Source organism: Malaya genurostris, chromosome 3, assembly GCF_030247185.1.
Source record: "Malaya genurostris strain Urasoe2022 chromosome 3, Malgen_1.1, whole genome shotgun sequence".
NCBI lineage: Eukaryota > Metazoa > Arthropoda > Insecta > Diptera > Culicidae > Malaya > Malaya genurostris.
In genome coordinates, this window is record NC_080572.1 from 164,085,727 (window position 1) to 164,097,406 (window position 11,680).

At 35.1% G+C, this 11,680-nt stretch overlaps 1 protein-coding gene across 1 annotated transcript; it reads right to left on the minus strand.

Annotated features, from left to right (window-relative positions):
* Positions 1–5,819: 5,819 nt before the first annotated feature.
* Positions 5,820–6,808, minus strand: LOC131438242 (ribonuclease kappa). Its single transcript, XM_058608116.1, has 3 exons — positions 6,635–6,808; positions 6,433–6,552; positions 5,820–6,365 (listed from the first exon to the last, which is right to left on the minus strand). The coding sequence occupies exons 1-3, from the start codon at positions 6,701–6,703 to the stop codon at positions 6,267–6,269; spliced, it is 288 nt and encodes a 95-aa protein (XP_058464099.1). The 5' UTR covers positions 6,704–6,808; the 3' UTR covers positions 5,820–6,266.
* Positions 6,809–11,680: the final 4,872 nt, after the last annotated feature.

Consider the following 11,680-nt stretch of genomic DNA (forward strand, 5'->3'; position numbering starts at 1 on the left):
CGGGGAAATAGTCAGGAATTTGATTTTACCGAAAAAACCGAGAAAAAGTCGGGAATTTTAGTGAAAAGCCGGGAAAAATATTACAAGCTCAAATATTATAAATAAATAAAATTAGGAGACTACACATTTTTGCGTTTGAGCGAGATGTTCACTGAGTCTCGTCCAACGAGTTTTAAGGGTTTATGAGCAGTTTTAAACCAATCAGGAGCAGAGCTTTCTTTGTTGTTATCAATAATAGCACAATGAAAGCTCATTTTAAATAATAAGGATTACTAGTTTAAGAATAAGTATTCAACACACTTGCAAATTTGATGGCAAAGTCTCAAGGTAGCATCGGGAAATTTTTTAATAATTTTTTTTTAAATTCCGAGAAGCCTTCATGTTTTTAAGTTTGCTGATGATTGACTAATGACCCTTATTTCATCATAATTTGTTTCAGTAATGTATTCTTGAGGCAATACTTGTGTTATGCTCATATTTCTGTGATATGTCAACGGAACTCACATAATTAGAAAAAGTTGTCGACTTTATCTTGTTTTGTTCGTTGAAAATATGTTTAAATATTCTTTCATAAGGTCCTCAATTATTCCATAGTAGGATCACAAGAACGTTAATATTGATCAGGCCCGTACCCAGGATTTCATTTCGGGAGGGGCCCAAAGATTAAAACAAAAATGTTGTTATATACCTAATTCTCGGTGTGCCTGTTTACGGCTGTTTTTATCATATACTTTAAACTTTTTCACTGGAACTGATATTGTATTATATTTCATTACATTTACTGTCTTGTTATTTCTGTAACACATGTCTGAGACATTCTAAACACTTATATGGTTTTGATTTCGGGAGGGGCCAGAGGCCCTCGGCCCCCCCTCTGGGTACATGACTGATATCGATGTAGATGAACGAATTAAATTTAGTTTGAGCTTTTGGAGCTGATAGACTCCTAACATCAATTATCGTAATGATTTAAATTATGTATGACTGTATCGATATTTCCAAAAAATAACAATTTCAGGGTTTACATTGCTTTCGATATGAGATCTGTATCCTAGCCGATTAGTTCTAAGGTGGTAGAATATGTAACTAATTGAACTAATCATTGCTTAATTTGAAACCCTTAATGCTATTGGTAGATGAGTTAATTCATTACAGATCAATTGTAGAAGGATTTCTCATAGAAGATAAATTAGTTGGACTATTGGAAATCAAACTGGCTAAAAACCCGCATCATGAAAAACTCGTATTTTGATTATTTTTCTGATTACTATCGTTTAATTTATTTACTCATCAACGCATTTAAATCGTAACCATGCTTCATTTGAAAAATGGGACGACATGACGGATGTTTATTGACTGACAGATACATTAGAAAACAAAACTGGTGGTTTAGAAGAGCCAGTCGTGGCAGCCGAACGGTTTTACTAAATTTTAGGTATGTACATCTGATGATTTTAAAATGAATTTTTAAATTGAGTGTGGCATGGCATGTGCATTTTAGGGATTCTTGCTCCTTATTGATTTATTTTCAATCATATGTATGTATACCAAAAAATACTAAAAACAGTCATGTGCGCTCAGAAGGAATCGGTTATTCTAGATGACAAAAAAAATACTTTATGCTTCTCTTATATGAACTAGTAATAATGACTATTTCATATTTATACATCGAGATACCTGAAAAATACTTCAATCCTCAATTAGCGGGCCTATCAAAATGTTCTTTTTTGGACATGAGACATTCGTTCAAAGCTTGAATTGAAGGAATATTTTGAAAAAAAAAACTAATCAGAGGCGATTTGAGCCTATTCCAAAAACTGGGAATTTTTATCTCGCAAACCTGGAAAAACCACACAAAAAACTGGAAATCGAAATCGGCCCTGGTTGTTGCTGGTACTGGTTGAGAAGGCAACTGCTCGCCACAACGTCCGAAAAGCGAATAAGAGCGTTTGAGGCTGCATACCATTCAGAAGATCTATTTTTGCTGGTGCTGGTGGAAGGTCCTCAACGTCGTCAACTCCCAAAAAAATCAACGATTTTCAACCATTGTTTAACCAAAGCTAAATAATAAAGACATGTATGTGCTTACAAAAATTTAAAAAAAAAATCTGGTTCGTTCCCGGTACTTTCTAAAATGACCGCACTCACCGCTTGGTGGAGCGCTAGATCAACTGCATTGTTATCATTTCGACCAAAGTGTGCCATAAAATCTCAATATATACAAATGAGCTAACGAATAGAAAGGGTTCTCACGGTTTGACATTTGCATTATGAATGTGATGATGGGAACTCAGCAGTGCAACTAATTTATCACCATTGGTGCCAGTTTCACGGAGGACCGTAGATGTGCGCCAAAGAAAGATCGTGACTGTCATGTCTGGGAATTCGTTTGTGGTTTAACGTTTATACTCGTACAGTTGAACATCGGGATTAAAATGTGGCTGACTACCTCAAAACCGTCGTCGCGGTTACGAGATAGTCAAGCAAGCATGAGTTTTCTTCATTGCATACATAAGTTTGACAAAACCTAATTTTACCATTTTTTTACTATTCCACACTAGTGAAAATTTAAACATCAATTTCTGATCATATTTCTACTGGCATTGAGAAAGCATTATGTTGATACGTTAAGTACAACAATAGATACACCGTAGAAAATCCTCCCGATTATCCCACCGACTTAGTAGGGTTTTGTCGGTATAATCGGCAGACGGATCCATCGATTAATTGACCATTTGTTGCAAAGGCGCTTATGGGAGTTTAACATTAGCTTTGACCGATGCGACAGCCGGTTTAGTAAACAAATTTAATCCTGTACAAATCGGTCACGATGGTACGCTTAATAGGTTTACTAGTCGTTTAAAAATACTTTGTATTAAAACAGCCGATTAATATGCCTTCAAAAAACATTCGAATGTGTTTCACAACTAATCGATCGACATTCAATTGTATATTTTGAAGCAACGAAACTTTAATAACAACAGTGCAAGGAAATTGAATAGCTGCATTAAATCAATGTCTTGGTATTGATAAAAAGTGGAGTAGTTCTATGATTTAAAGCTAGTGTAAGTTTACCTTTATTTACCAATATGTGTCGGTAGTACAGAAGTAAAATGGATTACCGAGGAAAATTTGCCTTTTACTTACATCGAAACATTTGAAAACAACACTGCTAACATTGTGCAGCGTTATGCATTGGTAACATATATAAATGTTATTTAAAATTGTGAAAACTATAATACTATTAGTGATAAAGTAAGATTCTTATCTGCAAACAAAACATATCAAGGTTCCAGGTGAAAGGTGCTAACTACGAAACTAGAGAGCCACGGTTTATGGGTTTAAATCCGAATAAATATAAAAATAATACGCCATGAACAACATGAATAGTGATCTTCATTTATTTATGTTGAATATTAAATATCTTTTTCAATATTTGAATTTCATTCGTAACTCATTATTTAAGCACTCTTATTGCTTTCTGACATTTATAATCTACAGTTTAAATCGTTACCATCGATAAAGTAGATATTTGCATTATAGCTACTTTCTTCATCTTCTTCACTTCTGGTGGCGTCACCTCACTTGAGATGACGCCGATTGATGGCACAGCGATTTAGCTATATTGCGAAAACTCGTTTATAGTCCAATGGACTTTCTTTTCACTGGACACCAGTGAAACCATCGCTATGTGACAACGTGGAGTCACCGAAGTACGGATGAAAATCCTTACTTTCTCGCGAAATACTCGAATTTTCACCGCACTAACACGTGTTCACTCGTTGAGGGCTTCACCGGAAGTGATAGCTACTTTAATAATATGCAATTCCTGCTTCACCTGTCAGGATCCTATAAGAGTCTAATAATCGCTCTTTTCAGTTTTATAAAGCATTATAAGAACATGTGTAACTCCGTAGCATTTGATCAATTTCTTTACGCGATTTTTTAAAGCTGAAATAGTGTAAAGTTATAATGCGTCGTGGTTACTTGGACATGTCAATTATATGCGTGCACAGTGCTGCTATTTTGACATTTCTCTCTCCTACTTATATGTACAAGATTTGATGCGGATTCGCCTGATCGCCGTGTTCGCAAAAAAGGATGTTGCCAATGATTTGTTCGGGAAATGTGAAAGCTGCATACCCAAGCAACCAGAAGTTCCACAATTACTTAAAATATCCACTTTCTCGCTGCTTAAGAGTACGCGTGGTACTTTTGGCAACTTGAAAGTACAAAACAAGTTCCGCGTGAGCTTTTTCGCTGCATAGAACTGAACAATGTATTCCAGAAGCAGCTTAGAAGTTCGTTCGGTTGCGTCACGCGAACTTTCAAGTATGGATTACTTAAAAAATGGGCTGCTTAGAATGCTATTGATGAACTTTGAGAGCTGCTTGAGCCAAATCAGTCCCTTTTATCCGAACTTTTGGTTAGTTGGGTATCATATTGTCTTTGGTTCTACCCATTCTTCCACAGAGCGACTTTTGAAGAAGCGCTCATAGTAAAGTAAGACGTATTCACGTCAAAACTTTCAGACCCCATGTGTGGTGTTGGGAATCGAACCCAGGTGGGTTGCGTGAAAAGCATCGAGTTTCCCATCACGACATACTCGTCTCCATAACATTTTGGTGCGGAACACATCTTTGTTTTTTTTATAGGGGTACAAATTAGAAACTAAAGGCAGTAAACGTACTGAAAAGTGGACAAATTTCTAAGCATCGATTTTAATGGATAAAGCCACATATTTTCATGTACATATGAATGAAATTGGTATCAATAGCGAGCAGTGTCTTATTTTGCCTACTAAATATCTAAACACTATGCTGGCTTACTGGCATTCCCTGACGGAGACGATGATTTTATAGAAGTAAGCGACATATCAGTTGGAAAGACACGCTCTGATTGGACATTGAATGTAAATGCGAAACTGCGAAAGCGCTCGAATCTATAAATATAAACCAAATTACAGCGAATGACCAATGTGTTAGTCTCATACGGAACCTGTCAGGGAAAGGTTGCTACCAGCATAAATCAGCATAATCAAATGTGCAGACAACTTTATACATGCATTTTAGTAGCATTTACGCACCCATTCTACACCAGACAGCGCTTTTGATATTACGGGCTACTCAGTTACACTAATATTACACTGGGGAATCTAGGTTTATTTTATTTATGCTACCAGGCAGCATACGTCACGAGAAGCGATACAAAACGATTGCATCATCTTACAGGGTTGCTTTAATCAAATGTATTTTTCTCGCATTCGCTTGTTGACTTTGATTAGCTTGAGAATTCGAAGAATTGAAAATAGCTCTTGAATGCTTAAGACTAATTTCCAATTTTAATTGAAGGAACACGGTTTATTAGGAAAATATTTGTATATCAAAATCGTAGACTGATAAAGCCATAGTCCGAACTCGAATCGCTGCATAACGCATTCCCAAACGAAGTTTAACGCTTTAAAAAATGATGGCATGCAAGCAGAGCTTGGTTAGACTATCCCACCGAAGCGTGGATAAAAGTAATTTGGCAACCATGATCACAAGATTCAACACCGGCAGTAGCTAAACTGGTTGAGAAATAGTTATCCACATATTTCTCGAAATAGTTTTATTGAAATTGATTTTCCCACCAAACACCAAACGAGCGCCTGTCGTTAAAGTTACAAGTTTAGTTGTTAGAAATAAAAATAGTATTAAAATTTGATATTGTTCTACTCTACTAAAATTAATTTTGGGAAAAATTCAAAATTGAAGACCCCAACAAAAATCACATTTAAATAACCCTCGAAAGAACTTCTAAAACAAGTAAAACTCAAATTAATTTTTTGCGATCGCTAATTTATCATCATGTTTGGTTTGGTCTACAATTCAATTGAATAACTGAAACACTATTCTCATATTCTGCATTACCACCAATTGCTAATTACAACAAAATCCATTTACATTCGCTTTCGATGAAGCTACATTTGATTTATAAGAGTTAATCATTCATAATACATAACTTTACAGACTGCTGAAGAAAAATTAATTAATTTGAAATTGTTTAGATTAGGGCACTGCATAAATTCAAGACCCGATCTTAAGGCAACGAGACAATATTCTGCTGCAATACGATGGAGCCTTCAATCTAGCAGGAAACGCGATCTGTTCGTCCGAGTGAATTTAATCTAGACATTCTTTTTGTACAACATGGGGAACAAATATAAGCGGACATTGTCAAGTCAGACTTAGCGTTATCCGATTCTATTATGGAAAATTACATATTTAAGCAACTGTTGTTCGGCTGTTGGCATAGAACTGCTGTGCAGAGAAGACCAAAGTCAATACGTATATACAGGCGGCGATCCAACAATTATATGCATTCTGTAAAATAAATGTTTTTGAAAAGTTATTTGTTTCACGTATTCAGAGCTTCGAGCACGAAAAATACCTGACTGTAAGCACGATCGGCAGCTGCATAAAAATCCTGCGGAGAATCATAATGTTCCTTTAACGGCAGATCCTCAATCAGAGCTACGCTATTAATAAAGTAGAAAAATCCCATCAGCAGCTGGAAGCAAAAGAACGAAAATTAGTTAGTGATACTCCATAAAATTTGGGTTTTCTCCCAAGAATTTAGAAAATTAGCTTACCAATTGAATTATTCCCCAGACGGAAATGATGAGGCCGCAAAGCGACAATTTCGGTCCACAAATCGGCATTTTGAATATATTTTTGATTTTGAATTTAATGAAATTTAGCAAATGCCTGAAAAGTAGACTGAAAATTGATCACAAGACTCTCCTACTACTCTCAAGATCACAGCAAAATAAACGCTGTCAAATTAGTGAGTCATGTGACAGCAGCCCACCGAAAAAAAACTGTTCGTACACTCTTACAAGCCGCTACCTAATATTGGGTCGAAACCTACCCAAAATCAACTAAAGTGCATTTTCGTATTTTTATGTAACGGATGATGATCTCGATATTTAGGTAATGTATGATAGCCCAAGTGTTGTCATGGCAACTTTGGCAATGTTCGATACCTATTTTTTACGATCAAGGTCAAGTTTGAGTAGATAAAAACCTAATGTTTGAGTAACTCATAGAAGAGCACGACAATGGGCGATTTCTTCTCAAAATTAAGTTAACTCGATCTTCAGTGTATGAAGAGATTTTCAACAGGTCGCGTGAACCATAATAAATACATAATAAAATTATGAAATTTAATACCGTTACCTAGCGGATCAATTTAATCTGCTAAGCAGATGTAAAGTCATTGCTATTTACAACGCACTTATTTTGCACCGGAGTGCAATCCCGCATAAACCAATACCATAAACTAACTAGATATGCTAGATATGCTAGATATTGTTAAACGTTCAAGAATATGATTTGGATTATTCACGTAATAGTTCATTACGCTGTTCAAATGGTACTTTTACATGCGGAATGTCTATCCTGACGTCTCAGACGAAAATATCTTTACAACATTATGGTAGCAAACGACTTTATGCCAGTTTGTGTTAAAATTCACATGGCTGTTTAAAAATATAATGTGAATAATGATAGAGTATATCCAGTACCTTCTTAAATGCCAGTATTCGTCACTTGGAGGCGTATAAGTATGATGACGCACCCCCGGTAGGTGTAAATAGCATACAAATAATACTGTGCTGTTACAGTGATATTTGACATTTCCTTGGTATGTCATCCAAGGAATCAAGAAATTGTACAATATCTGTTTAGCATCAAAATTAGTTATATTTTATTTCATTATTGATGAGTTATTCCAATTTCATTATATAAATTGATCCAGCAGCTATTTTCGACTAAAATACTATTGAATAAACTACACCAGAATAAAAGAAAGATAAATTAAATACTTAGGGCGTATTCAGTCAGTTACAAAATTTAAATCTACTAGAACACTAGAAACTAGAACGGCTTGCTGGCGATACGTTTGTTCCAGTTTCTGTTCTATTACAGATCTTTCATATAGAACTTCTAGCTGCTGAATTTGCTGCAACTGCAAGATTCATATGAGTGGTCTATAATGTAAATGAAACTGAAACAAACGTATCTCCAGCAATCCGTTTTAGTTTTATTTATTCGACCAGTTCTACTGTCAAATTTAAAACTGGTATACATTGCCGTTCTATTTTTTCTATATTTGAAACACAGATAAAACGCTGCTGGGGTTGCCAGTTTATTTTGTTATAATTTCTAGATTTAAATTTTAAAACTGACATTAATTATGCATCTAGAACTAGAACACTCCTGAATATGCCCTTATGGTATAACTCTATTTTGAATGCTAGAATATAAAATAATTGAATAATTTGTCTTCAATAAATATTTTATTCTTGGTTTGATATTACAACGACATAATTTTAGATTTTGATGCTATTTTTTATGCAGGCTTTGTTATGATTTTTGATATTTTAACTCTTATTTCAAACTAAATATTTTTGATTTCTACGAACCGATTCCGGTTATCCTGGTTCCCAGTTTCCGGTTCTGGAAGCACCGGAAATTGAGTTCATATATTCCAAAATGGATCTCACTCACTTTTCTCAGTGATGGTTTGACCGATTTCCACAAACATAGGTTCAAATAGAAGATCCTGTTGTTTCTTACGGAATTCTTCATTTTCTGGATCTGGTATTGAAAATTTTACACCATAAAGCGGAAAAAATATGTGTAAAATTCTCTAAAATGGCCTAAAAAGTACACCAATTTTCTTAGAGATGATAGAACCAATATTCCCAAGCTTAGTTTCAAATGAAAGATTTTTTGCTCCTACCAAAAATTATGCATATTTATCGCATTCAACAATAATTTACACCGTCTTTAAGTCGTTTAAACAAACACACACATATATATATATATATATATATATATATATATATATATATATATATATATATATATATATATATATATATATATATATATATATATATATATATATATATATATATATATATATATATATATATATATATATATATATATATGTATTCGCAACACTGAATCACTCCAAAACGAGAAAAATCTGTGCGCTAAAACTTTTACCATTTCCAATCCCGAATATAATTTTTTTACACTTGTACACACAAAGAATTGTAAATTGCTATCCGAGAATCAGCCACTCTAGAGATCAGCGGAAACTTTGTTACGATTGAAATTGAACTATCAAAAGTTGTTCCAATCTGCATATGCATTTTTTCACTGCATTTAAACAAAACAGATGAATGCACTCAATCTTTTGCTAAAAGTGTGAAACTTAACAAGCAAACAAACTCGAATATTGAAAAATCCACTCGCACACAAATACAAGTGCAAGCGGTGCTTGAATTTTGGTTGTGTATATCACGTGATTTACGATTTTTTCTCAGTTGATCTCTGGTTTTAGGATCACTAAGTCACGCTACCGAGCAGAGATGCCATTTATACAGATTTTTAGCAGTGACGAGATAAAAGTGAAACTTTGACGAATTCAAGCTGACACGAAAGTCATTGCATTAATTATTGTTAGACTGAGAATTAAATAACCTGACTCAAAAGAGCGCATTATGCGCTGAAATCCCACGTCAACTTACGAAGTTAACATCTTGAAAGTAGGTATGTGGAATTCAAATTATGTTTTGTTGATTCCGAAAGTTATAAAAATATGCAAATATTAAATTTCGTCGTTGTAGAGTGAGATATTAAGTTATAAATATTGAATGCACTCAACATCATTTTAAAGCAAAAGTATCGATTACCAGTAGACCATGTCAACTTGGAGCAAAATCAATCTTCAGTTCAGCAACGCCATCGCACGGCATCACATTCAACATATGTCAATTGTATGGGCGCGCAGTGCTGCTATTTTGGTGCGCATGAATTTGAAATTTCTCTCAACTACTTGTATGTGCGAGATTCAATGCGGACCATGCTCGCAAAAAAAGGATGTTGCCAATGATTTGTTCGGGAAACGTAAGAGCTGGATATCTTGTTAATCTGATGTCTTTCTTATTAGTGAATACAGATAAATACATATATTTTATTCAGGATGATATAGTGTTTCTTTAAAAATATCTAACATCTCTGCTCTGCTCTGAGAGTATTCAACCAGCTCGGTGTCAAGAATAAGGCGCTCTAGCAAGTGCTATCATAGCGTAGTCAACAGCTCGGGGTTCGGTGAGCATTATAAAAAAGTCAGTTTATTTATCGTAGTGAAGATATTCTGATCGATAATTTGTGGGGAAGTATGATAGCAGACACTGCAGACACACATATTTATATATTTTGGTAGCCATTCTGATCACCCCCTGCTATGGAAGCTGGTTCCTGAATCCAACGCATTTTGTTTCGGTGGCGTTGTTGTCAACAATATGTTAAGCTACGTTCATACCATACAATCAAACCACACTGGTGTCAAAAGGTAATTTCTTCAAACCCAACATAAATATAACTCTAGTCTAGTATTCTATTACTCTTTTGAATAAGAACAAGAAATTGTGGTTTATTATAGTTTTATTATATTCCATCGAAATCGTTTCCTTATGTTGGTGCAACCGCATGAAGAAAAATGTGAACGTTTGAACCTGCTTAAACACAGCATTTGACAGTGAGCTAGAACCAAAGAACCAAAATTTTCGGCTTCAAGCCAATTGTATGCAGATGACAATCGTGCCACCAGTATGATTTTGATTCGTTTTTTGGTCCTTGCAGAAAGATGCTTACCACAGTACCATGACTTCGCAGCAGTTGGCTGTATTCAACCTCAATTTGATTTCTTTTTTGAAGACGTGCAAAATTTTTGACCTCTATACTGCAATACAGATGTACTTCCAAAATACCGATAATTCACGGATCATACATATAAATACCGATTTTCGTTTTTAACTTGAATAGACCTGAGAAAAGATTGTTGTGGGCACCTCGGTGGTGCGATTGTCATCTGCATACAATTGGCTTGAAGCCGAAATTTTTGGTTCTTATGGTTCTTTTTTTCTAGTTCGCTGTCAAATGCTGTGTTTAAGCAGTGTTCACATCTTTCTTCATGCGGTTGCACCAACATAAGGAAATGATTTCGATGGAATATAATCAAACTATAACAAACCACTTTTTTTTCTTATTCAAAAAGAGGTCAAATTACTTGTTTTGCAGAGAATACTAGACAAGAGTTATATTTATATTGGATTTGAAGAAATTAACTTTTGCACCAGTGTGGTTTGATTGTATGGTATGAACGTAGCTTAAAATATTGTTGACAACAACGCCACAAAAACAAAATGCGTCGGTTTCAGGAACCAGCTTCCATAGCAGGGGGGTTGTCGTGGGACCTTTTTGTGCTCACCTAAATGAGTCTTAAAGACATTTTCCTAGTACTTATGTAGAAGAGATTCTGATACCGCTATTAGGCTTTCCTACAACCAAAGACATCATATTAACAAGATATCCAGCTCTCACATTTCCCGAACAAATCATTGGCAACATCCTTTTTTGCGAGCATGTCGCCCTCAGGTGAGTCCGCATCGAATCTCATACATAGAAGTAGGGGAGAGAAGTGTCAAATTCGTTCGCGCCAAAATAGCAGGGCTGCGCACCCATACAATTGACATGATATGTTGAATGTGGTGCCGTGCGATGGCGTTGCTGGACTGAAAATTGATTTCGCTCCAAGCTGACAGGGTCTGTTACAACTC

Coding starts and splice junctions, on each gene's coding strand:
- LOC131438242 (XM_058608116.1), bottom strand. CDS start 6,703: ATGCCGATTTGTGGACCGAAATTGTCGCTTTGCGGCCTCATCATTTCC. Junction 6,553..6,634: donor TCTGGGGAATAATTCAATTG/GTAAGCTAATTT, acceptor TTTTGCTTCCAG/CTGCTGATGGGATTTTTCTA. Junction 6,366..6,432: donor CCGATCGTGCTTACAGTCAG/GTATTTTTCGTG, acceptor TTTATTTTACAG/AATGCATATAATTGTTGGAT.